The 27,506-nt window shown below is 41.3% G+C and overlaps 2 protein-coding genes across 6 annotated transcripts in view; one reads left to right on the forward strand and one right to left on the reverse strand.

The window, feature by feature from the left end:
* ALDH1L2 (aldehyde dehydrogenase 1 family member L2) overlaps window positions 1-8,892 on the forward strand; it is a 65,432-nt gene extending 56,540 nt beyond the window's left edge. The window contains exons 22-23 of one of the 2 annotated variants that reach the window (XM_001926587.7): window positions 1,948-2,147; window positions 4,605-8,892. In XM_001926587.7, the coding sequence (XP_001926622.5) occupies window positions 1,948-2,147; window positions 4,605-4,660 (256 nt within the window). In that variant the 3' untranslated portion in view covers window positions 4,661-8,892. Of the gene's footprint in view, window positions 1-1,947; window positions 2,252-4,604 lie in introns of those variants that run through there. The other variant, XM_084957327.1, reaches the window with a different exon arrangement.
* NOPCHAP1 (NOP protein chaperone 1) lies at window positions 2,052-26,219 on the reverse strand. Of its 4 annotated transcripts, XR_014845302.1 has the most exons (7): window positions 26,040-26,186; window positions 24,062-24,148; window positions 15,966-16,102; window positions 13,656-13,893; window positions 3,923-4,111; window positions 2,996-3,155; window positions 2,052-2,311 (listed from the first exon to the last, which is right to left on the reverse strand). XR_014845302.1 is itself a non-coding variant. In XM_021091093.2 (5 exons), the coding sequence occupies exons 1-4, from the start codon at window positions 26,152-26,154 to the stop codon at window positions 13,672-13,674; spliced, it is 561 nt and encodes a 186-aa protein (XP_020946752.2). In that variant the 5' UTR covers window positions 26,155-26,186; the 3' UTR covers window positions 2,052-2,311; window positions 13,656-13,671.
* Window positions 26,220-27,506: the final 1,287 nt, after the last annotated feature.

Consider the following 27,506-nt stretch of genomic DNA (forward strand, 5'->3'; position numbering starts at 1 on the left):
AAAATTACCTTTGAAAATCCCTTGGTAAGGCACCACATCAAAACCTGTGCTATCTCTCAATTCAGCACAACTAATTTTTCCTCCAGTTTTGAAACAGAAATCCTGGTTCTTTGCTGAAGCCCCAGATGAAATCTTGGTTTGCATTTACTGCCTGTATTGTAGAAAATTCATGCATATTTTTATCATTAGTGCATTTTTATTTTTTATTTTTAACATTTTTTTATTATAGTTAACTTACAGTGTTGTGCCAATTTCTGCTGTATAGCAAAGTGAGTCATATATATACATCAGTTCTTTTGCATATGTGTATATATGTCTGTGTATATGTGTGTTTGTGTATACATACACATACATACAAACACATACATTCTAGGGTTTGGGTTTTTTTTTTTTTTTTTTTTTGTCTTTTTAGAGCCACATCCTCAGCATACGGAGGTTCCCAGGCTAGGGGTCGAATCAGAGCCATAACCGCTGGCCTATACCACAAGCCACGACAGTGCCAGATCTGAGCCTCATCGTCGACCTACGCCTCAGCTTGCAGCAACGCCAGATCTTTAACCCACTGAGAGAGACAGGGATCAAACACACATCCTCATAGATACTAGTAGGGTTCTTAACCCGCTGAGCCACGGCAGGGACTCCATACATTCTTTTTTTAATGTTCTCTTCCATCATGGTCTGTCCCAGGAGATTGGATATAGCGCCCTGTCTATACTGTAGGACCGTGTTGCTTATCCATCCTGTATGTAATAGTTTGCTACTACTAATCCCAAACTCCCAGTCCATCCCACTCCCTCCCCCTTGGCAACCACAAGTCTTTTCTTTATATCTGTGAGTCTGTTTCTGTTTTGCAGATAGGTTCGTTTGTGCCATATTTTAGATTCCACGTGTAAGTGATATCATATGGTATTTGTTTTTCCCTTTCTGACTTCACTTAGTGTGATAATCTCTAGTTGCATCCTCATGCATTGTTAACATTAGGATGAGACTCCTAAAGATGAGATACTCACAGCGTGGCAGGCATGTTGGCACCGGACCCAACTGAGAGATGAGCAGGTTCGTGTCTGCACTTTCCACACTTACTTGGCTGTGCACACGTACCACGTACTGAATCAAAAGGGAGGGAAGGCACCAGACGGATTTAAAGGATGACTTTACTACCTTTTTATTGAATTAGCATATTAGTTGAATTCACTCTCATTTGATGATGCAATACCCAGGTATTAAAAAAAAAGAAAGATGTTATCCTTGCCCTCTGGTTGGGAACTTCCAGTCTGATTGGAAGGTGAACCACAAATACTCAAGGAGTTATACCAAAGTACTGAGTTGAAGGAATACATGCTTCCTGATGAGAGCTGGCCTCTACTGAGAACGTCCTGTGTTCTAGACACGTGTAGCTCATTTCATCCTCACGACAGTGAGACGGGTGCTATTCTTATTATTTACATTTTTCTCAAGGATAAACAAAAGCAGGAGGAGATGAAGTTATTTGCCCAAGGTCACCCAGGCAGTCTGGCCACTACACTCTCTGCCTCAACAGTGGCCCTGGTGGGATCTGGGAGGGCTTCAGGGTGAGGCACCAAGTGAGCCTTGGACTCTGCGTGCAAAATCTGGATAGACAGAGGGGAAGTAGGGGGAGCTCTGAGACTATATCTAGAAGTGGAACTCAAGGGAGAAGAAATGGGAGGAGAACTCATGAAGAAAATTGAAAAGACTTCAGATTTTAAAAGGTGTTTCAGGATATATGTGAAGTATGTAACACTAGGGTCATAATATTTCATTGGGACTTTCTTTTGGTATAGGCCTGGAATATTTCATTAGGAAAAAGTAAGCACGTTGGCGGTACGGTTTTCCTGTTTCCAGCGTAGAGAGGAAAAATACGAGAACATGAAAGTGTTTGGCTTTACATTTAATGAGGTTTCATGTCTTCCTAAAAACATCTTGCAGGGACATCGATGGAGTGTTGGAGCGAGCAAATAATACCGAGTACGGCTTGGCCTCAGGCGTTTTTACACGAGACATAAATAAAGCCATGTATGTGAGTGAAAAACTGGAGGCAGGAACTGTTTTTATTAACACCTACAACAAGACGGATGTGGCGGCCCCTTTTGGTGGATTTAAGCAGTCTGGTTTTGGAAAAGACTTAGGTATGCCTTGCTTTTCTGCTGCATGTTCCCCTCATTGCTTTATGCTTCCTGCAGCCCTGGTGTATCGCTCTGAAGGGCGTTTCTTACACAGCAGTCGGGTCTAGGTTTTCAAGGGCACTCTTCTTTTCTTTCAATGTTGTCCACTTTTATTGAACATAATGTACCTATGGAAAAGTACACAAATGGTATGGGAAAGTGTCTTCTGAAAAAAGATGAATGTTGCAAAGAAAACCCTGACTATATCTTTTAGCTAAACCGCTTCTTTTTTCTTCTTCTTCTTTTTTTTTTTAACCTGCCATTCCGCATCAATTTGGTTTAGATTTCATGGGACCAAGTGGAACCAGAAAGGAAAAGGGGTAGAAGGCAATAACCAGCTAGCTCCCAGAATAAATGCTGTCTCGAGCTGCTTGGCAGTCTTTCCGAGTCAACAGTAAAACTGGCAGGGTTTTCTGGGCATCTGGGAGCTCGGATTTAGAGTTTGTATTGAGGCTAAAATGTAATTCACTGTGGGCAGTGACACATCCCACTTCCAGTTATAGCTTACTGTGAACACTAAATACGTACCAGGCCCTAGTCTAACTACTTTGCTTGTAATAGCACAAGCAGTCCCCACAGTAGCCATGGGAGCATGGATGCTATTAGTATCCTTATTTTACAGGTGAGGAAAATGGGGCTCAGAGAGGTTGGGTAACTTGCTCAAAGTCAGCCAGCCAGCCCCTGGCCTAGAGAATGCAAAGCCGGGCAGTCTGGCTGTGGAGTCCACGTTCTCACACCCCTCAGTCAGTCGTCTGGCGTGCTGTTTCAAAAACGGAAATGTTTGTAATTTACCAAAATTAGAGTCTACTAACATAAATTTGGTTAATTTGAGGTACTTTTACATTTTCTCTTCCCCGATGACTTTTGGCAGTATATTTGCAGCAGTAAAAGTGCTCTCCTTTTAAATTCCATTGAGTTGAAGGTAAAGTCTTTTTTTTTTTTTTTTAAATTTCTTCAATCTGGCTTTCATCCCTGTATTCAAAACACAGAGGGAGATTTTCTTTGGGAAATTATTATTATAAAGCGAGCCAACAGTGTTCCACTTGTCTTTTGTAAGAGAATGAGCCACTTCCTGTCTTTTCTGTTCTAAAACAGTAGACTTTGCCTAAAGTTTCTTCCTCTCCTAATTTGAAACTCCCTTAGCCCAGTGGTTCCCACCTGCACACTGGATTAGAATCACCTGGGAGCTTTAAAAAAATGCAAAGATGATGATTTAATTTGTCTGAGGTGCGACCTGGGATCAGGACGTTTAAAAGCTCCCTCAGGTGATTCTGATTTAGTGTTAAGACCCCTGGGTTCAGCTCAACTTCCAGAATCATATACTCACTAGCTTTACCTGGAGTATTCATGCCCTGTAACTGCTGTAGAAATCAATGACATGCTGGCTCAGAATAGGAACAGAGAGAAACAGAGAGGCAGACCTGTTTGACCTCTGCCTGGATATACCTTCTATCTTTCTAACATACTACACAAATCAGCAAGACTGCATTTCCCTTATCTTTATTTTTAATTTTTTAAAAATTATAGTTGATGTACAGTGTTGTGCCATGCATTTCCCTTATTTTTTTATTTTTAATTTTTTTTAGGGCCATACTTGAGGCATATGGAGGTTCCCAGGCTAGGGACTGAATAAGAGCTGTAGCCACTGGCCTACGCCACAGCCACAGCCACAGCCACACAGGATCTGAGCTGCATCTGCAACCTACACCAACCACAGCAACACCAGATCCTTAACTCACCGAGCAAGGCCAGGGATTGAACCTGTGTCCTCATGCATGTTAGATTCGTTTCTGCTGAGCCATGATGGGACCTCCCATTTTCCTTATCTTTAAATTGAGACCAAATGATCTCGAGCGTTCTTTCCTCTGCTCTGTTCTGCTTCATTTCGTGTAATCTGAAGGACAATATCCTGGTCACTCCTGTTCAGCCTAAAAGGGCATGGGACAGAGACGGAGATTTACCATCCAGCCAGGAAGTAAAGGAGAAGGGTTTGGAGTAGAGACTGATAAGCCAGCGTGCTGGTCCTTAGAAGGCCTGGTAGCTGGTCTAGGCCCTTACTCCTCAATGTGTGAACCACAGGCATTGGTATTCTGGAAATGGTTAGAAACGTTTAACCTTGGGGCCTCAGTGGGACAGAATCCACAGTGTCACAAGATCTTCAGGTGATTCACATGACATTTTTGGGGGGGCCACCCCTACAGCATGCGAAGTTCCTGGGCCAGGGGTCGAACCTGCACCACGGCAGTAACAGCTCTGGATCCTGAACCACTATGCCATCAGGGAACTCTGATTCACTTGACATTTAAAGTTCAGCCCCATTCTGTTTCCTTAGTGACTGATATGCCTACACCCATGTTTAAGATCTGGCAACCTCATATCCACCTGTGAACATGGTCCATCACTTGCTTTTCTCTTCCCTAGGTGAGGAAGCTCTAAATGAATACCTCAGAACCAAGACAGTGACGCTGGAATATTAGAGCAGTCTGCCATCAGGAACCCCTCACAGACCGCACCGATCCTCAGCCCCCCACACTGAAGAAGCCTGGGCGTGCTGAGGGAAGAGGTACCAGCCACCAGCTGAAAAACCCACACACGGACCATGAAGATAGGCCACAGGTCTAAGCATTTACACATGCGCCTCATTTTCTAATACCCCTTGTATACCTTAAAATGATTTGTTGGGTTTTGACTATTGTTGTATTCCCACACATGTTTCTAAAATACCAGGCTCCTTTTTATTTTTTTTCCCCACCAAGACTAACCTGGTCATAGTTGCTCATCTTGAAAGCATCAATACCAGGCAGTTCTCACACAGAAGGTGCATTTTTGGGAACCCTCATATAATATACACAGGTTTTAACCTCTGAACGAGGCATATAGGGTTATTAAAAAGATTTTCTATAATTTGGCTCTCAAGGAACAGTATATCCTCTAAGGAATATGTCAAGGCAGTTCTTTGGTTGGGGGGGAATAAGATACATCTTTGTGCCTTTGATGTCTATTTTTTCCACGTGATGTGTGATCAACCCAGAAGCAGTTCTTGAATACCTACTAAATACAAGGTACTATATTACATCCTGAAGCATATACAGACTTTAATGATATGATCTTTGGCCCCCAGTAGTTTAAATTCTAGTCAATAACTTATTTTTTGTTTTATTTTTTATTTTTTTGCTTTTTAGGGTGGGATGTGTGGCATATGGAAATTCCTGGGCTAGGGGTCAAATCAGAGCTGCAGCTGCCAGCCTACACCACAATCACAGCAAAGCAGGATCTGAGCTGCATCTGTGACTTATGCCACAGCTCATAGCAATGCCAGATCCTTAAACCACTGAGCAAGGCCAGGGATGGAACCTGCATCCTCATGGTTATTAGCTGAGTTCGTTACCACTGAGCCAAAGGGGAACTCTGGCTTTTAGTGAAGTTTATAGTATGATGCATTATAAAGTGAACAGCTTTTGGAGGCTGATCTGATCTTGGTTCACATCATACCACTTTATGACTTTGGGGAGTTACTGCAACTTCTCTGAATTTCAGTTTCCTTATATGTAAAATGGGGACAATACTGCCCCCCTCAGGAGCCTTAATCAGAGGGTCCAATGCAGTAATCTAAAGCACCCTGCACTGTGCTTTATTCATAGGACATTTGGTTTTCCATTTTTTTACCTACTGGTTCTGCCACTCACTGGTTGTGTGATCTTGGGCAAGTTAGTTACCAAATATCTCAAAGCCCAGTTTTGGAATCTATAAAATAAAGTTCCTATCTCACTAGGTATTGTAAGGATCCCGTGGGATAATATACATAAGGCACTTAACAAGGTGTTTGGACCATAGTCTGTGCTCAAGAAATGGGTATTATTATAGCCCATGCACATAATTCCCCATTGTCAGACCAAAACCGGTTCTTACCATCCACGCATGACTAGAAGATGAGGTCCTATCTGCAGAGTCTCTGGAAGCTGGTCAGAGCAGTTAACTTCCATTAATCTTCTTTTTAAAGTAAAATTTCAGTAAACATTCCTATCTGTCTGGCTTTGAAGAAGCCTTTAGGGCTTAACTGTCACTTTGGGCAGTTGGCACCTTACCGTAAGAGGAATGTAGGGAGTCAGTAATCAATAAAAACAATAACAAAGTCAGGCAGAAAACATTCAAAAGGAAGGATACCAGGTATGATCCTGGCCTGATCAATACAGCAAATTTGGCCTCTAAGCGTTTTTTATTACACTATGGCTCATTCATCATCAGAGCTTGGCACAGGTGGAATTCTAAATTTGGACCCAGTCCAAATTTCATATTGACAGTTCATATTTGAATAAAATGACAATGTTCTTATTATAAAGGAACCATTTTTAAATGCAGTGTTTTAACTGATTTCATGTGATTTAAAATATCACTTTACCAGATATTTTAATGATAGATGAAATGGCAAGCAAAAAACATGCCCGTTTCTTCTGGATTGATTTTTAGCCTCTAATCATAATCTCAGAAGGAGTATTATAATCTTCTTTGGATCATAAACCTCTTTGAGAATCCGATACAAGCTATGCATTCCCCAGATTCACACATACACACCTAGTTCTGCAAATATCTTCAAGAGATTCATTACCTCCCCAATATTTGAGGTCCAGATTAAGAACTCCCTTTTCCACAGTGAGTTCTAAAGTTCTTAGCAGCTTGAGTTTTTATATCCAATTGCTGACCAGAAGCAAAAGCTCTGTGGGATTTATACAATGATCAGTGAACTTGAGTTCTTGAGTTGGAACATAAGGACCCCCCAGCCTACTGGGTGATTCAGTTAACACACTCAGGAATTAAATCATCACCATTTCTTTAGATCACTGATTATTTTGCTAAACTAAAGGATAAAGCTGTGCTCCGTCACCCGCACTGGGGAGTTGGGGCAGTGTGGACACTGTGAAAACGTTCTACTTTAAATACCATTTCCCTGTGTCTTTCTTTGCTAAAGCAGTGCCCCTTCTGCTGAAACGCACTTCCTGGCCTTTCCTACCCCCGACTTGGGCTTAAGTGTCTCTCCTCTATACTCTCACTTGTCTGGAACGTAGTACTTACCACTTGGTGCTGAAATTATTGGTCTTCCTAATTAGATGTAAGCACCTCTCCCCCTCCCCCCAGCATTGGCATCTGTCAATAATAAAAACAGCTACCATTTATGGAGGGGCTTCTGTGTGCTAGTCACTATACTAACTTACTTAATCTCGACATCTGAAAAGACAAACAAATTGAGGTGCTCTATTAACTGGCTCCACCACTATCAAGGGGGTTATTGCTGACATCTCTCAGCTGGCCTTCCTGATGTCTCCCTGTGTGGTTCTGTTCAAAGCTTAGGTCAGATGTCACTCTGCTCAAAACCCACTTCACTTAAAGTTCAGTGCACTTACCATGGTCTACAAAGTCCTTTCAGTTTTGTTCCTGGCTACCCCTGACCTCACCTCCTATCAACTGCTCTCTCATTCTGTTTAGGCACCCTGATTGACGCCTTGTTCTTCAAACAGATCAAGCGCACCCCTACCTCAGGGCCTTTGCACCTACTGCTCCTTCTTCCCAGTGGTGTGCTGGTAAATGTTTAGTAAGGGGCTCTCAGGGGGAGTGGAGGCATGGAATGACTCTGATTTGTAGCATTTGCTTTTCTGTGCATAAATGCTGTCATCACGGTTGCTATCAAGCTATAAACTTGACTTTAGTGAACTCTGAGTTGTGAAGAGATGCGTGTAGTTAGGATAAGTGTGGGCCAGCGCCAGCACACCACTGCCTCTCCCTCAAACTCCTCACACACTGTCTCTCAGCTGGCTGCCTCACTTCCTCTAGGACTCTGCTCAAATATCATCTCAGTAGAGATCCATTCCTGACCACTTTTCTTAAAATAGCACATGTGCCCCCACATTCATACCTCATCACACCTCTCATTCTTTATCCTCCTTCTCCTGTGTTATTTTCATAACATCACAACCTGGCACATAATCATTCCCATCAATCTCTTCCCATTGGAATGTAAGCTTCATGAACAGGTGCTTATTTTGTTCAGTGCTGTATCTCCAGTGATTAAAACAGAGGAGGAGCTCAATATATATCTGCTTTCAAATAAAAGAGTTTAGGTAACCTGCCCAGATGACACAGCTATTAAGTGGCAGTACAGGCACTCAAGCAATTAAGCCGGTAGTCTTGACCAAGTTAAGAGGCTGTTACTGCCAAAGCCTAATCTGGCCCTGGGTGATGAATACTAAGCACATGTTAAATATTGGTCAAACTGAAAGGCTAAGCAGGGTGGACATTAACTGCAAGTGCTTTTGTGGAAATGACTAGAGACAGGGTGAGGAACCAGATTGGTTCCCCTGTACCTGCCTTCTAAGAAAATAAAAGATACCAAGGGAAACCTGGGCTAGAAGTAGATTATCAGGCATAAGACATGATGGATAGGGTGGATTATAATCATTACTGTTATGCAAATAAATGCAAATGTTTAAAAATGATTAATACTTAATTTTGTAAAAATAACAAAATGGGAAGGTAAGATTCAACCATAAACTCTCTGAATAACCATAAATGATACTTGAGATTGTTCCAGATTTTTTTATGAATATATATAACACTTTTAGAACTAGCATAATACTGGACATAACTTTACCTTTTTTCAATTAACAGTATGTAAGCATCTTTCTGCATCAATAAACATACCTCTGCACATGTTCAATGGCTTTAGTTCAATTTGTTCTCTATTGTTGGAAATTTATATTTGCTTTTTGCTTTTTTAAATGTCTCAATCAGGAGTTCCCGTCGTGGTGCAGTGGTTAACGAATCCGACTAGGAACCATGAGGTTGCGGGTTCGATCCCTGCCCTTGCTCAGTGGGTTAATGATCTGGCGTTGCCGTGAGCTGTGGTGTAGGTTGCAGATGCGGCTTGGATCCTGCGTTGCTGTGGCTCTGGCGTAGGCCGGTGGCTACAGCTCCGATTCAACCCCTAGCCTGGGAACCTCCATATGCCGTGGGAGCGGCCCAAGAAATAGCTAAAAAAGACAATAAATAAATAAATAAATAAATAAACAAATAAATGTCTCAATCAATCTTATATAGAAATTTGTCGAAGTTCTCTATACACTGCTGCAGGGGTGGCTTAGGTCACAACTGTGGTTCAATCCCTGGCCCAGCAACTTCCACATGATGTGAGGCCAAAAGTAAAGAAAAAAAAAGAAATGAAATTTGTGAACAAAACTATATTTACTTAATTAGAATAAACTCCTAGCGGTGGAATCTCTGATTCAAAGGAGAGAGCAATCTACAATCTTACCAACAATTGTCTCCAAATGTTTGCCACCACCGTGTATTATTCTTATACCATCATAATACCACACACTTAACCGAGCACTGTTTCTAAGTGCATGATGTGTATTAACTCATGAATTTCTTACCAAAACCCCATGAGGGAGATACTGTTACCCTCATTTTACAAGTGGGAAAACTAAGATAAGTGGCTGGGCTGGGCTGGATCCAGCTTACCTATTGTGAGGCTTTAGGAAATTTGCTTAGTGTCTCCCTGCCACTTTTTTTTCATCCGTGAAGTGGGTATAAGAGAATATCTCATAAGGTGGTTGCCTTTTTTTTTTTTTTAACAAAATTGACTGGGTCACAAAACAAGAAATCCAGTGATAGTTCGGTCTACAGAGTTATTTAATGCAGTGATTCAAGTCATGCTCTGTGCTGCTCTATGCTATCCTTGACGTGCTGACTACACCCTCAAGAGCTGGCTCCATTTACGGCTGCTAGGTTGTGGTTCCAGAAATCATATCCACTCATAAGATACCCACCTTCCAAAAAGAAAGAAGCCGTCTTTTCATGTACCTCCTTTTTAGGAATGAGAAATACTTTCCTTTCCAAAAGTCTACTAGCAAGATTTGGCTTGTGCCTCATTGGGACGGTTGTCACACGCCCATTCCCAAACCAATCACTGGCAAGGGTTTTCCATGCACAGATGCTAGGGAGTCAACCACAAAGATTCCAACATGAAACTTTTGGGGAAAGTCTACCAGTCAGTAAGACAAAAGATAGCAAATCTGCCTTTTTTTCTTCAGGACTGTGAACCATTGATGTTCAAATGTATTACTTTATTGACATAAAGAGGAAAAAAATGCTTCATGAACATTTATTGTACATTCTGAGTGAAAGGCACCATGCCAGGCACTGAGGGAAATACAAATGAAAGACTCAACTTCTTTTCTTGTCTTTCCTGCCATATAATGGTGGATTCAAGCACGGGAATATAAACTACTCTGCAAGGCAGGGTTTTTTTTTTTTTTTTTTCTATAAGTACCATATTTGATGCCCAATTAAAGTATCATGAGAATAGAGGAAATTCATTAAGAATATTTTTGCTTCAAAGACTATTTCACCTAATTGTATGATTTATGACTGTCAGCCATAAAGAGATAAAACACAAGGTTGAAGAGAACACTTCATCAGCCTTAGGAAGAAGAAAATCATTCTCCAAATAGCTGCCATCATCTCACACCTAAGCATCAGGCAGAGAAGGCTCAGCACAAATGTTACAGGTACTACTCAATAAATATATATGTGTGAGTGGTGGTAACTGATAAATGTAAAACACTCAGAATAGTAGTGCCTGACACACAAAAAGGGCTCAGTAAGTGCTAGCTATTGTTTCACCTGCCACTCTGACAGGTAAAAAAAGAAAAAAAATACAAGCTTGGTTTCATTTGCATTTCTATGAGAAATGGGATTGAACGTGTTTTTTTTTTTTCCTGTGAATTACGAACTGCCTGTATCTTAAGGCCTTTTCACTATTGAGATATTAGTGTTTTTTTAAACTAATTTGTAAGAGCTCTTTATATACTAATAACGCTACTCTTTGCCTTATATTACAAATACTTTTCCCAGTTTGTCACTTGCCTTTTAAATTTCTTTGCCAACCACTAGTTTTAAATATTTGAATTTTATGCTCTTTTCCTTCGTGATTTCAACTTTGATGTTCTGCTTTAAAAAAAAACAACTTTTGCTCAACTGTTATTAAAGATTCATCCATAGTTTAGCATGGAACTCTTATAATTATTTATTTATACCGAAACCTTTAATCCATATATAATTTATCTTATACATGGTATGGGGCTAGAAACAGCCATCCCAGGAATTCCTTTGTGGTGCAGTGGGTTAAGGATCCAGCGCTGTCACTACAGTGGCTCAGATCGCTACTTCGGCACAGGGTTTTTTTTTTTTTTAGGGCCACACCCATGGCATATGGATGTTCCTAGGCCAGGGGTCGAATCATAGCTGCAGCTCTTGGCCTACACCACAGCCGCAGCAACACCAGATCCGAGCTGTGTCTGCAACCTACACCGGAGCTCATGGCAATGCCAGATGCTTAACCCACTGAACGGGGCCAGGGATCAAACCCACATCCTCATGGATACTAGTTGGGTTTGTTACCACTAAGCCACAATGAGAACTCCTTTGGCTTAGGTTTGATCTCTGGCCTAAGGACTTCCACATGCTGCAGATGCAGCCAAAACAAATAAACAAACAAAGCCCAGCCATCCCTGACACATTGTATATTCATCCATTTTACTTACTTAAAGTGACATCCTTATCACATACTAAATTTTTTTCTTTTTTCTCCTATGTCATAAGAATGTCTAGAGGAACAGAATTTAGTTGATTTCTTGATAACTGTATAGAACACCTCGTTGTATTACAGGGGATGGCCATGGCAGGAGAGAAACTACTACATTAAATTCTACCTACGAGTGTGTATTTCTAGACTGACTAGTTTCTTTCACTGACCGTCAATGTACTTCTCCTTGGACACATATTTCCAGTGAAGTTACACCTTCATATCCCCATGGATACTATGGCTTAGAACGTCCTATACATCCTCATATACCTGTTAATTCATTTATCTACATTACGCAGTGCCTACTGTGCACCATATACCACGCTAAGGAGTGAACCAGACAAATGCAACTCTTCATATAACTGTGGCGTAAATATCATCTGATAGAGGACGACCTTTAAATATTTACACCAATAATTCATCACAGCTGTGAGTGGTGCTACAAAGTACAGCACAAGACCCTTCCCAGCTGAGAAGTCATTTCCAGACCTGCTCATTTCTTCGTATTTTTAGTGTACAGCCTGGGTTCGAAATTCCAATGGGGAATTCCAGAAAGAACTTTGAGAATTATCTTCAGAGTATTGACAAGATGTCTTAGGCTAATGTGAGGAGTAAGAAAAAGTAGTTAAAAGAGAACCCTAAAACCGCAGGGGAACAAGTTCCATCAGCTCAATACACTTAGAGACAGTCCTGAGCAAAGCCAGTTCCGGGGTAGATGAGAATGAATAAGGTCAAGAATGAGGCAGAAAGGCGACTCCGATGTAGGATCATTTTGCCTTTTGAAAGAGAAAACTCGTTATCACCTTTTCATGTACTGTGTGCCCTATTTTTCCTGGGGTGTCCCTATTCTCTTCATGTAATAGATTTCAAAACTGTGGACAACTATAAGGAATAATTTTAATAGCTGAAAAAACAACAAATTGTTTCACGAAAAAAATGAAAAAACAAAGCCAAAAAACCACAATTTTTCCAATCCGTAAATTCTACCGAATGGCTGCAGAGTCACCAGCAGTGATTAAACCACAGAGCACCAGTTTTCCAGCTCAAACTGGAAAGGATTTTTTTTGTTTGTTTTAATGGAAGTAGACATGTCTGAGGGTAGCTAAATACAAGTAATTCTTTTCTTTGTAAAAAATTTCTTTAAACAATTTCTCCCTCATTGAAACCATTTTGATGGTAATAAATTTGACTTTATAATAACCTAAAAAAAAAAAAAAATCCAAAAGACAGCCTAGGTTGTTTTATCCAAGAGGATAATTTAAAACAGAAAAACAGGTGGTTTTTGTTTTTGTTTTGCTTTTTCAGGCCACACCCTCAGCAAATGGAAGTTCCCAGGCTAGGGGCTGAACTGGAGCTGCAGCCGCCAGCATACAGCACAGCCACAGCAACACCAGATCCGAGCTGTGTCTGTGACCTACACCACAGCTCATGGCAACACCAGATCGTTAACCCACTGAGTGGGGCCAGGGATTGAACCCGTGTCCTCATAAATACTAGCAAGGTTCGTTACCCCTAAGCCGCAATAGGAACTCCCTGTATTTTTATTTTAAAATAAGTTTGAGATTTCTGAAGTCAGTGCTGATGAAAGAAGATGCCAATAAATTCACTTACCACGATACACAGTAAAGTTTCTTAAACTAAATCTTTTTAGCATGGATCAAATACAGTCTGCTCTTAGAAGATCCCCAAATGCCATCTATTCCATCTCCTTAAAAGCCAGCTTCTATTTCTCCAAGAAACAAAAATACATCCAATATTGTATAAAAGCACCATAATGTCTGAAATGCAAAATAACCAGCGATCTATTCTTCACAGAATCAGCAGGCATCTATTACCTGTTTCTTAGATTGTTTATTTCCCTGTTTCTTTTTTTTCACTGTCAGGACTGTCCAGAACCTCTATCTTGCCTTTTCCAGCTTCTGAATGAGGAAGTTTAATGTTATCGATGGTGATTTCGCCTTCGGAAGAGGTGCTGTCATCTTCGTCCTCAGAGGCTGAGCTGTCTTGTGAATTCTCTTCTGAACTGTCCTCTTCTTTTGAATCAGATGGATTCATCTCAAACAAGGCCACATCCTGCAAAAAACACCATGTGGGAAATTTATTTCAGGGCAGCTCCCTAAAAAGTTATAATAATAACTTTGGGGATAACCAACATTTAGCACAAATACTGAAGCACAAAGGACAAGAAATGTTTGTAATACAATATGGCACTGTTATTCCTTCAGCGTAGACGTTGCCAGAGTCTACCGTGAGTGATATTTACTACAAGTCTAAAAAGTCCCCCATGACTGAATTCTACATATCCTGAACACATTCAACAATATTCACTAACAAATATTAACAAATATCAATATGAATCAGGCACCACACTAGAGGCTAAACAATAACAACAAAATCCTTGCCTTTGTGGAACTTATATTTTTGAGCAGGAGCTGGCAAATCACAGCCTGCAAGGTAAACCCAGCTTGTGGCCTGTTTTTGTTCAGGTCATGAGCTAGGAATGGTTTTAACATTTTTAAGTTATAGAAAAAAAAATATTTTATGAGTTCCCACTGTGGCAAAAAGGCATTGAGGTGTCTCTGGAGCACTGGGACACTGGTTTGACCCCTGGCCCCGCAGAGTGGGTTAAAGGATCCACCATTGCTGCGGCTTGTGTTGCAACCGTGGCACTGATTGGATCCCTGGCCCAGGAATAGCATATGCCACAAAGCAGCCAGAAAAAAAAAGGGGAAAAAAAGGAAAAATATTTCATGAAATATGAAAAGATATGTGAAGTTCAAATTTAGTGTCCATAAAGTTTACAAAACGTGTCTATTCATTACGTATCATCTACAGCTGCTTTCATGCTAAAATGGCAGAAATGAGTCGTCATGACAGATACAGTGTGGCCCACAAAGCCCAATGTGTTTACTACCTGCCCCCCTACAGAAAATGTTTGTTGACCTCTATTCTAGTTGGGAAAGACAGATAATAAACAATTACACAGAATGCATAGTTGCATAGTGTAGGGAAGTAAAAATTACAAAAAAAAAAAAAAAAAAAAAAAAAAGAGCTCCTGTTATAGTGAAACGGGGTGGGCAGCGTCTGTCGTGCCAGGACACAGGTTTGATCCCTGTCCTGGCACAGTGCATTAAGGATCAACAAACAAACAGCAACAACACACACACACACACACACACACACACACAAAAACCTAATAATAGAGCCATCAGGGAAGGCCTCTTGTTGAGGGGATACATGATAAGAGATGGAGGGAATCGGGGTGCAGGCATGTGGAGAAGGGCATCCTACAAAGAGGGCAAAGGCCCAGGGCAAGGAGATGGAGACTGGAGTTGAGGAAATGAGGGTCCTTGGTGGGAGAGAATGTCAACAGAGAGCTGGAGGCAGAATCACACAGGCCCAGGGGGGACTCTGAATTTACTAGAAATATGGGAAGCCCCCTGGCTCCCAAACTGTGGGCGACACACTGGGAAGAAAAGACTCCAGGAAGAAAGGATGGAAGCAGGGAGAGCGGCTGGGAGACTCCTGGGATAATCCAGAGGGGAGACCGTAATCGCCCAGGCCAGTGGCGGCGGCGTGTGAAAAGGCTGCCTGGGGATACAGTCTGGAGGCACAGGTGAGGGATCTGCCGGCCGATCAGATATGATTATTAACACTGGGGTCAGCTCTGTCCAGACACAAGTGTCACAAAGGGAATTCCAGTGTAGAAATAAGCCTGCACTGAAAGACAACGTTCACATATGGCTTATGAATCGCTTACTCGGTCATACACATAGTTTATTTTTGCATTCTCAATGAATCAGACTATACTCATGCCTTTGGCGCCTTGGATAGAAAAATAAGAAAAAAAAATGCAGTGAGGACATTCAGTGAATAAATGCTTCAAGGTAACAAATGTGACTTGAAAAAAGCCTTCCTGTGAGGCTGAATTCCTAAATTCCTAACCTTCAGCCAAGGAAGCTTATTGACCCATGAGATCCTTAATCATAAAGTGACCAAGTACCTCTGAGTACTGGAAACATGAGCTGACTTTGCAAGAAAAATAGCACTCGGAATTAAAATTAAAAAGTACTCTCTCTCTTTTTTTAGGTGACGAGGCACACTGGTAAATTTTACTCTATGAAATGAAAGCAAAGTATAGTTACCATTTGTATAACTTTTCCGAGAGTCTCATCAATATTTTCAATGTTGAAACAACCAGGTGGTGCAGCTGCCATTTCTTTTCTTAGCTGTTCATTTGCCTGAGCCATCTGTGGGAGAAACGTCTGTACTCGGTCCAATACTGAGGAGAGAAAATACAGGTTATCAATATTTACATTACTTCAAATTTTAAAATCCAGAATTTCCTGTAAAACACGTCTCACTTTGATAGGAATGAGGACAATAATTACAATAAAAAATATTTCAAATTCCCCCTATTTAAAAAATCTTCATCCTCGTCTAAATTCTTTTTTTTTTTTTTTTTTTTTGGTCTTTTTGCTTTTTAGGGCTGCTTCTGTGGCATATGGAGGTTCCCAAGCTAGGGGTCTAATCGGAGCTGTAGCCGCCGGCCTACGCCAGAGCCACAGCAACGCGGGATCCAAGCCGCATCTGTAACCTACACCACAGCTCACGGCAACGCTGGAACCTCAACCCACTGAGCAAGGCCAGGGATCGAACCCACAACCTCATGGCTCCTAGTTGGATTCGTTAACCACTGCGCCACGACGGGAACTCCCTCTTCTAAATTCTTAAAGCAGAAGGACTATACAATTCAGCAGTTATTTCTCATTGTTTTGTGTTTTTCATATATCCTCAGAACTGGAAATGTCTACAAGGCTGGCTTTCAACAAATAGTCACTGCTTAAGTAGTAGACAATAGGATTTAATAGTTAAATGCAGGAAGCTGAGGTTTTGGGGTCAGACTGATGAGGTTATTAATGGAACCCCAGTTCCACCTCTTACCATCTGAGTTGCCTTGGGCATGTTAATAAAGCAGTGGTTGTTTTTACCTGCCCAACATCTGTTCCCTTTTCTTCTGAAAACAAAACCCTCACTTTCCTTTTAAACTCTGTCAAGAGTCTTCCGCACTCTTGTCCCTACCCCCATTCTTGCTGACATGTTCCACACTCTTGGTCACTGCGATCTGGTTCAGTGACACTGATCTGTCAGGCCCAAAAGAGATCACTTTGGGACTTCGGTTTGACCTGTTGAGAAAGATATCCTTCTTTCAGAGGAAAAGTATCCGTGAGCTGCTGAATGTAAGCCTGGAGCTGCTCCTAAACTGGTCCACTTGCCACCTGCTGGGGAGAGCTTGTTCTAGATGAAGCCAACACCTAGGAAAGCAGAACTAAGATACAGAGCAACTCAGATACAAAGCATCTGTCTGATGATACCAAGCACCTGGGTGCAGGTGTAGCTGAAATCACTGGGCTGTTTTTTCCCCAACAAAATGAGTCAACGTTATTTCTTTTTTTGGCTGAAGGCAACCTGAGCTGGTTGTTTTAGTCATCTGCAACCACAGGAGTCCTAACTAACACATTTACTCATTCAAAACCCCACTTTACTCATCAGTGTAACACTGTGCTAAGTACAGGGGAGTCAATACACAAGGGATATCTCATATCTTTAGCTCTCAAAAGAGGCCCAGGAATTCCCATCGCGGTGCAGCGGAAACGTATCCGACTAGGAACCATGAGGTTTCGGGTTTGATCCCTGGCCTCGCTCAGTGAGTTAAGGATCTGGCATTGCTGTGAGCTGTGGTGTAGGTCACAGATGCGGCTTGGATCCTGGGCTACTGTGGCTGTGGCATAGGCTGGTGGTTACAGTTCCAATTAGACCCCTGGCCTGGGAACCTCCATGTGCCATAGGTGCAGCCCTAAAACGTCAAAAGAAAAAAAATTTAAAAAGCGGCCCAGCACATAACCATGCACATAACGGGCTCTCAGATTTGTTAGGTCACCAGTGTAGTCACACAAGAGCTGACTAAAATATCCAGAGTAAGGAGGAAAAGAAGAAAACGGTGGTGAAGGTCAAGAAATGGCCTTTAATCGTAAAATAGGACTGCTGGAAGGATTCAGTGAGGTTACATACACACAAAGCCCCATACAATGCCTGGCACATACTAAATACTGAATAAAAATTAGCTCTCACACCTCTTTAAACACACAGTAAGATAAGTGACCTATAAAAATAAAGGTATAGGGGTGGGGGGTGGCACACCTGCAGCATGTGGAAGTTCCTGGGCCAAGGATTGAACCCATACCACAGCAGCGACCTGGGCCACCCCAGTGACTATGCTGGATCCTTAACCCGCTGTGCACAAGGGAACTCCAATGACATAAATCTTTACCACAAGAGGATGATCAGGCCAGATTTTGTTCTGCTTTTGTTTTTAAAAAATGAATCATGTGGAACAAAACATGCACCTACAAGTGGCATGAACCATAACTCTGAAAAGCCAAACGTTTCTAGAAGAGTACATGCTAAACTCTGAAACTAGGCCAGTTATAGTTCTTTTAAACAGAAGAAAACATAATCTAGCTTACAAGATAAATTTGAAATGTCCAGCATCCAAATTACCAAGCATGCAAATAAGCAGGGGAATATAATCCATAAAAAGAAAAAGTCAATAGAAATAGATCCAGAAATGACAGAGATTACAGAATCAGCAATAAGAATGTTAAAACATATTTATGTTAAAATAAAAATATATTATATATACATATTCAAGAAAGCAGAGAAAAATAAGAAAATTCTTCTCATTTCTCACAATGAGGAAATAAATGAAAGATATAAAAAAAGACAGAAAGTGGAATTCCAGAGATAAAAACTACAATACTTGACCTGAAAAATAAACTGGATGGGTGTAAGCAGCAGATTAGACAATAGAAAAGATTAATGAACTTGAGGACATAACAACAGAAACTACTCAAAATGAAACACACACACACATACACACAAAAATAAGAGTGAAAACAACAACCACAAAGCCCCTACAAAACAAAACCAAGCATCAGTGAGCTGTGAGACAATTTCAAGTAGCAAAATTATGTGTAACTGGAGTCCCTTAGTGAGAGAGAAGGGGGACGTAAAAAAAAAACCTACAAAAATGACCCCAAATTTCCCAAATTTGAAAAAAAAAATTATAAATTCACAGATCCAAGTTCAACAAACCCAAACTCAAGAATCACAAAGAAAACTACAAGGCACATCACCATCAAATTGGTAAAAAATCAGGGAAAAAGAAGAACATTGTACAAACAGCCAGAGAAAAAAAGAAATCTACACAAGACAAAGATGAGAATGATAGCATCAAAAACCATACAAGTCCAAAAGACAGTAGAGCAACATCTCAAAAATATTGAAAGATGGAGCTCCCGCTGTGGCACAGCGGAAACGAATCCGACTAAAAACCATGAGGTTGTGAGTTCGATCCCCAGCCTCGCTCAGTGGGTTAAGGATCCGTCGTTGCCATGAGCTGTGGCGTAGGTCTCAGACGCAGCTTGGATCTGACGTTGCTGTGGCTATGGGGTAGGCTAGTGGCTGTAGCTCCGATTAGACCCCTAGCCTGGGAACCTCCATATGCCGCAGGAGCAGCCCTAGCAAAGGCAAAAAGACAAACAAAAAAACAAAAAAAACCACAAAAAACCTAAAGATAAAAAAAACCTGTCAACCTAGAATTCTGCATCCATTAATGACACCTTTTGAAATCAAAAGCAAAATACTTTCTTGGACATACAAAAGCTAGTAAATTCATCAGCAGCAGGTCTACACTCTAAGAAATGGTGTTTATCAATAATATAAACACCTTGTTTTTTAAAATGGGCTAAAGATATGAACACACAACAAAGACATAAATGGTGAATAAACATGAAAAGATGTTCAATATCTTAGTCACTAGGGAAAAACAAATTAAGGTCACAATGTATAATCATAACATGCACACCAGAATAGCTAAAATTAAGATGACACACTTTAACACAGCTTGTGAGAATGTACAGCAGCTAAACTCTCATACCTGGCCAGTGGGAACACAAGATTGTATATTCAACTTTGAAAACAGTTTAGAAATTTTTTTCTCTTCTCTTCTTTTTTTTAAATTGTTATTTCCCCAATACAATTTTTTTTCTACTATACAGCATGATGACCCAGTTACACATACATGTACACATTCTATTTTCTCACATTATCATGCTCCATCATAAGTGACTAGACATAGTTCCCAGTGCTACACAGCAGGATCTCATTGCTAATCCATTCCACAGGCAATAGTTTGCATCTATTAACCCCCAGCTCCCCATACACCCTCCCACCCCCCCCTTGGCAACCACAAGTCTATTCTCCAAGTCCATGACTTTCTTTTCTGTGGAAAGGTTAATTTGTGCTGTATATTAGATTCCAGATATCAGTGATATCATGTGGAATTTGTCTTTCTCTTTCTGACTTACTTCACTCAGTATGAGAGTCTCTAGTTCCATCCATGTTGCTGCAGATGGCAGTATTTTGTTCTTTTTTATGGTTGAGTAGTATTCCATTGTGTGTATATATACCACATCTTCCTAATCCAATCATCTGTTGATGAACATCTGGGTTGTTTCCATGTCTTGGCTATTGTGAATACAGCTGCAATGAACAAGTGGGTGCATGTGTCTTTTTTTAAGGACAGTTTTGTCTGGATATATGCCCAAGAGTGGGATTGCTGGGTCATATGGTAGTTCTATGTAGAGTTTTCTAAGGTACCTCCATACTGTTCTCCATAGTGGCTGTACCAGTTTACATTCCCACCAACAGTGCAGGAGGGTTCCCTTTTCTCCAAACCCCCTCCAGCATTTGTTATTTGTGGAGTTATTAATGATGGCCATTCTGAGTGGTGTGAGGTGGTATCTCGTGGTGGTATCTTGATTTGCATTTCTCTAATAATCAGGGATGTTGAGCATTTTTTCATGTGGTTGTTGGCCATCTGTACATCTTCCTTGGAAAAATGTCTTTTCAGGTCTTTTGCCCATTTTTCAATTGGGTTGTTGGCTTTTTTGGTGTTGAGTTGTATAAGTTGCTTCTATATTCTAGAGATTAAGCCCTGTCAGTTGCATCATTTGAAACTACTTTCTCCCATTCTGTAAGTTGTCTTTTCATTTTCTTTTTGGTTTCCTTTGCTGTGCAAAAGCTTATCAGTTTGATTAGGTCCCATTGGTTTATTTTTGCTTTTATTTCTGTTGCTTTGTGAGACTGACCTGAGAAAATATTCATAAGATTGATGTCAGAGAATGTTTTGCCTATGTTCTCTTCAAGGAGTTTGAAGGTGTCTGGTCTTATATTCAAGACTCTAAGCCATTTTGAGTTTATTTTTGTGCATGGTGTGAGGGTGTGTTCTAGTTTCATTGATTTGCATATAGCTGTCGAGGTTTCCCAGCAATACTTGCTGAAAAGACTGTCTTTTTCCCATTTTATGTTCTTGCCTCCTTTGTCAAAGATTAATTGACCATAGGTGTCTGGGTTTATTTCTGGGTTCTCTATTCTGTTCCATTGGTCTCTATGTCTGTTTTGGTACCAGTAGCACATTGTCTTGATTTCGGTAGCTTTGTAGTATTGCCTGAAGTCTGGGAGAGTTATGCCTCCTGCTTGGTTTTTGTTCCTCAGAATTACTTTGGCAATTCTGGGTCTTTTTTGTTTCAATATAAATTTTTGGATTGTTTGTTCTAGTTCTGTGAAAATGTCATGGGTAATTTGATAGGGATTGCATTGAATCTGTAGATTGCTTTGGGTAGTATGGCCATTTTTACAATATTAATTTTTCCAGTCCAGGAATATGGATTTCTTTGCATCTTCCATTTCTTTCCATCTTCTTTAATTTCCTTGATTAATGTTTTATACTTCTCAGTATATAAGTCCTTTACCTCCTTGGTCAGGTGTATTCCCAGGTATTTGATTTTTTGGGGGTACAATTTTAAAAGGTATTGTATTTTTCTATTCCTTTTCTAATATTTCCTTGTTAGTATACAGAAATGCGACTGATTTCTGAATGTTAATCTTATATTCTGCTACTTTGCCAAATTTGTTGATCAGTTCAAGTAGTTTTTGGGTTGAGTCCTTAGGGTTTTCTATATATAGTATCATGTCATCCGCATACAGTGACAGTTTTACCTCTTCTCTTCCCCTTTGTATGCCTTTTATTTCTTTTGTTTGTCTGATTGCTGTGGCTAGGACTTCTAGTACTATGTTGAATAGCAGTGGTGAGTGTGAGTATCCCTGTCTTGTTCCAGATTTTAGCGGGAAGGCTTTCAGCTTTTCTCCATTGAGTATTATATTTGCTGTGGGTTTGTCATAAATGGCTTTTATTATGTTAAGGTATCTTCCCTCTATACCCACTTTGGTAAGAGTTTTGATCATGAATGGATGTTGGACTTTGTCAGATGCTTTTTCTGCATCTATTGAGATGATCATGTGGTTTTTGACTTTTCTTTTGTTAATGTGGTGTATGACATTGATTGATTTGCGTATGTTGAACCATCCTTGTGCACCTGGGATGAATCCCACCTGGTTGTGTATGATCTTTTTTATATGTTGTTGGATTCGGTTGGCTAAAATTTTGTTGAGAATTTTTGCATCTATATTCATCAAAGATATTGGCCTATAGTTTTCTTTTTTGGTGGTACCTTTGTCTGGTTTTGGAATTAGGGTGATGGTGGCATCATAGAATGTCTTTGGGAATGTTCCTTCTTCTTCAACCTCTTGAAAAAGTTTTAGGAGGATGGGTATAAGTTCCTTTTTGTATGTTTGGTAGAATTCACCTGTGAAGCCATCTGGTCCTGGACTTTTATGTGTAGGGAGTATTTTTTTTTTTTTTTTTTGTCTTTTTGCCATTTCTTGGGCCACTCCCGCCACATATGGAGGCTCCCAGGCTAGGGGTCGAATCAGAGCTGTAGCCACCGGCCTACGCCAGAGCCACAGCAATGTGGGATCCAAGCCGCGTCTGCGACCTACACCACAGCTCATGGCAACGCCGGATCATTAACCCACTGAGCAAGGGCAGGGACCGAACCCGCAACCTCATGGTTCCTAGTTGGATTCGTTAACCACTGAACCACGACAGGAACTCCTGTAGGGAGTATTTTTATGACATATTCAATTTCATTTCTAGTGACTGGTCTGTTCAGTTGATCTATTTCTTCTTGATTCAGTTTTGGCATTTTTTCTTTATAAATGTTTTTCTTTCATTTCTGACTCATCAATTCTACTCAGGTACACACCTCCCAAAATAAAAAGCCATGTCCACTCAAAGCCTTGAATGAGAGCCACTGTGCAGTCATTTTATTTTGTTTTATTTTATTTTTTTTCTTTTTATAGCCACACCTGAGGCATATGGAAGTTCCCAGGCTAGGGGATGAATTGGAGCTGCAGCTTCAGGCCTACCCTACAGCCAGAGCAAAACCAGATCTGAGGTGCATCTGTGACCCACGCTGAAGCTTGTGGTAACACAGGATCCTTAACCCACTAAGTGAGACCAAGGATGGAACCTGCATCCTCATGGACAGGACACTTTGTCAGGTTCTTAAGCCACTGAGCCACAACGGGAACTCTTATAGTCATTTTAGCTGTTGCAGATTTAGTGCATGCTATAGTTAAATTCCCCTCTCAGAATACTCACAAGTTCTTAGTTTATAGACCTGATAACCTCATGAATCATTTACACTGTTTTCACAAATTCTTGCCTTTTAAAAAAAAAAAAAAACATTGAGTGAATTACACAGATGCTGAGTATTACATGAAAGCTATCTCAACAGTCTGAGTGGTTTATATTTGAGCGTGCAGTAGAGCAATGTCACAGAGTAATTAAGAAAGAGAACTGGCCCTGTTGTGTCACATCATGAGTAACATTTACCATTTAAGTAATTATGTCAATTTAATGGGATGTGGTGTTTTTCCATACATGTATACTAAATTTGAGACTCAGAAGCCTCTAGAAAAAAATTCCCATGAAGATTAACAATAATTGGGTTTGCTTTCCAAAACACTCTCCCATAAGGAGTTTTTCTGGGCAAAGTTACCCTCTTACAGCAGAGGAATAATACAAGAAATTTCATCAGTGTGCACTGACTTCATGATGTAAATCCTAAGTAAGAACTTCTCACTGGACTCTCTGTGGTTTGATATCTGACCACAAAGGCAGATATTGTCTCATCACGTAAATGCTTGACAAGGCAAAATTTAACAGAGAGGGTTCTTGAGAGAGAGGAAGAGAGAGACAGGGAAGGGTACTTACAGGGACTCCTCTCTATCCGAACTGTTTGAAGAGTGGAATTCTTTCTGGAATTAGGCTTGGAGTTGATGAGCAGCTTGTCCCATATACCTGAAAACACACACTAAATTTATTAAAACATAAAGGAATAAGAGCCCACTGGCAAACTTGCCAAGACCACCCTCAGGTTTTGACCATTCTTTCCTCCCTTCCCAAGACACTGTTTAACAAAGAAGCTCTCCAGAGTTCCCATCGTGGCACAGTGGTTAACGAATCCAACTAAGAACCATGAGATTGTGGGTTCGATCCCTGGCCTTGCTCTGTGGGTTAAGGATCCGGCGTTGCCGTGAGCTGTGGTGTAGGCTGCAGACGTGGCTCGGATCCTGCATTGCTGTGGCTCTGGCAAAGGCCGGTGGCTACAGCTCTGATTGGATCCCTAGCCTGGGAACCTCAATATGCTGCGAGAGCGGCCCAAGAAATGGCAAAAAGACAAAAAACAAACAAACAAAAAAACCCCGAGAAGCTCTCCAAGTTCTAATACAACATTTTACTTCTTTACACATATCGATCTCCCCTTTCTTAAACCTGTCTCATACATCTGTGTCACCAATGCCAAGTAATACATGCACCCAAAATGCATCTTTCTGGGTCAGAAACCCATCCGCCACATATGCAGGTTGGCCATGACAGAACTCAGGAAGCAGTACAAAGTACAATCATGGTTAAATGAGGCTTTACCATCTGCATTTTATTGGGAAAATTACTTAAACTCTTTGAGCATTTGTTTCTTCATATAAAACACACCTGCCTTGTTAGTTCCCTTTCGGTAATGATGTCCAACCTAGACAAAAAGCCCTTTGGAGAAATGCTCTCTCTCCCCACTCAACTACACCTATTTACTCCGATTCAAAATTCCTCAAATCAACCCTCTCTTCTGTCCATTAGAGCTCAGAGAATAAGACTTGTCTTTCAAAACCCAAGGCTTTGTGTACCTGGTTTCCAACACCTGAAAAATCTCTTCACTCTGATATAAAAATCCTGTTCACCCTCAAAGCAGCAGCTTCATATTCCCTAAACAACTACCTTAGGCCTAGCAACTGGATTAGTGTAAAGAGCATGGACCCTGGGGCCACAATGACTGGATCCAAATCCCAGCTTTGCCACTTCCTGGTCACATGATCTCCAGCAAGTTACTTATTTGTATGACACCAGGACTCAGTTTCCTCATCTATAAAATAGCACTAACAGAACTTTTACACAGGGCAACTGCAGAAGATTGGATTTGTGAGTCAATTCCTGGGGCATAGTAGGCACTACTAAAGCTTATGTATTACTTTAACTTTGGATGTTCTGGGTTCTCACAGCATCGTTTCTTCAAGGTAATATTTAAACTATACAGCCGAGACCTTAGGTACATTCTTTTCAAAAAAAGTTTTACAGGTACTACTACCTCCATTTTCCAAATGTAAAAACCGGGGTATTGAGAATGTAAACAACTCTCCTGAACTTTCACAGCTAATTACTCATGGAGCTGGGGTTGGTGTCTTGCTTTTTAATTTTCTATTATGTTGTCTGAAATCCTATGTGGATTTCCTGGACCCACCAGGCTCTACAAGAAAGCGGCACTAACGGTGGCTCTGTGAGCATTTACAGAGAGAGGGTGGTTAATGCATTATACTCCTCTGCTCCCCCTACCAGCCACCTCTTGGGACACAGGACCGACCCTAAGGCCGCCCCTTTAGGGGTGATGTTTTGCTACAGCTCTCGGCAGTGGGCACTCACCACCGTGCGGAACACCTGGACCACCCGTGAGCCCCGACCCCCGCGGTGGGTGGGGCACTCTGGAGTCCTGAGGCCACTTTCGGGGATCCCTGTCAGGTGCCAGGCCTGGACAGGGAGCCGCCAACTGGCCCCGGCCGGCTCTCACTCCCCGCCCCCCGCCACATGTGAGCGACCCAAGCCTCCACTGCCGCCGCCGCCGCCGCCGCCGCCCGCCCCTCACCTCCTTGGCCGCCGCTCCCCGCCGTCAGCAGCTCCTTGGACACCGAGACCCCAGAGTGGTTCTGGGAGGACGACGAACAGGTCGGGCCAGACTGGGATTCCGACTGAACCTCCATGCTGCTCACCAGTTGTCAGAGCCAGCCCATCCAGGACCGGATGCAGGAAATAGGCTAGGGCGAGGGGCGGAGCCAGGACTCCGATTGGCGGATAATTGGAGGGGGCGGGGCTAAAGGCGGGGCGAGGACGGCCCAACGGCGAGGGCGACACCTATCAGAGCCAGGAGGCCATTCCTGTCAGGGGTAAAGGAAGGCGGAGGCTCTACAGACCCTGTAATTGGACGAAAGAACTGGCCACGCTGGATTTTAGCTAAACCAATCCGAACGTGAAGTGCCGCACCAGGAGGCCAAACCCCTCTTCATTTTTTTTTTTTTAGTTTTTTTTTTTTTTAATTGTGGTTAGAAAAACACACAACATAAAATGTACGATCTTAAAATGTATTTACCAAGTACAATTCAGAAGTATTAATTGTATGTTGTTATATGACAAATCTCTGGAATTCTTTTCATCTTACAAAACTGAAATTCTCTGTCCATTGAGCAACCCCCACCCCCTTGCTTCCAACCCCTGGCAACCACAGTTCTAATTTCTGTTTATATGAATTTAATTACTTCAGATATTTCATATAATTGGAATCACACAGTATTTATCTTTTTGCAACTGTTACATTTCACTTATTAGTACAATGTACTCAAAACTTACCCATGTACCACATGATTCCCTTCTTTTTTAAGGCTGAATGATATTCTGTTCCATGCATGTACCACATTTGCTTTACCTATGCATTCCTTGGTAGACATTTGGGTTGCTTCCCCTTGGATATTGGGAATAATGTTGCAGTGAACATGGCTATGCAAATATTGATACTGCTTTCAATTATTTTGGATTTATACCCAGAAGTGTGATTGCCGACCATGTGGAAATTTTTTTGTTTGTTTTTACGGCCACAGTGTGGCATTTGGAAGTTCCTGGGCCAGGGATTGAATCCAGCCCTCAGCTGCAACCTAAGCAGTAGCTGAGGCAAGGCCAGAATTCTTTCACCCACTGTGCCTTTCAGGGATTGACCCCATGCTTTTCTAGCAACCTGAGCTGCTGTAGTCAGATTCTTAACCCACTGTGCCACAACAGAGGGGAACACTTGGTAATTCTATTTTTAACTTTTTAAGAACCTTTGTACTGGTTTCCATAGAAGCTGCATTATCTTACATTCCCACCAGTAGGGCATAAGGGTTCCAGTTTCTCCACATCCTCACCAATGCTTTTTCCATTCATTATTTCTTTTTTTTATTAGCGGCCATCCTAGTTGGTCCTGGGTGGTAATTCAGTGTAGTTTTGATTTGCATTTTTGTAACGATTGGTAATGTTGAACATCTTTTCATGTGTTCAATGGTCATTTGTACATCTACTTGGG

Source organism: Sus scrofa, chromosome 5, assembly GCF_054392235.1.
Source record: "Sus scrofa isolate SSC_HxYL_T2T_F1_AM1 chromosome 5, Sscrofa_HxYL_maternal_Yorkshire_Landrace_v2.0, whole genome shotgun sequence".
Classification (NCBI taxonomy): Eukaryota; Metazoa; Chordata; class Mammalia; order Artiodactyla; family Suidae; genus Sus; species Sus scrofa.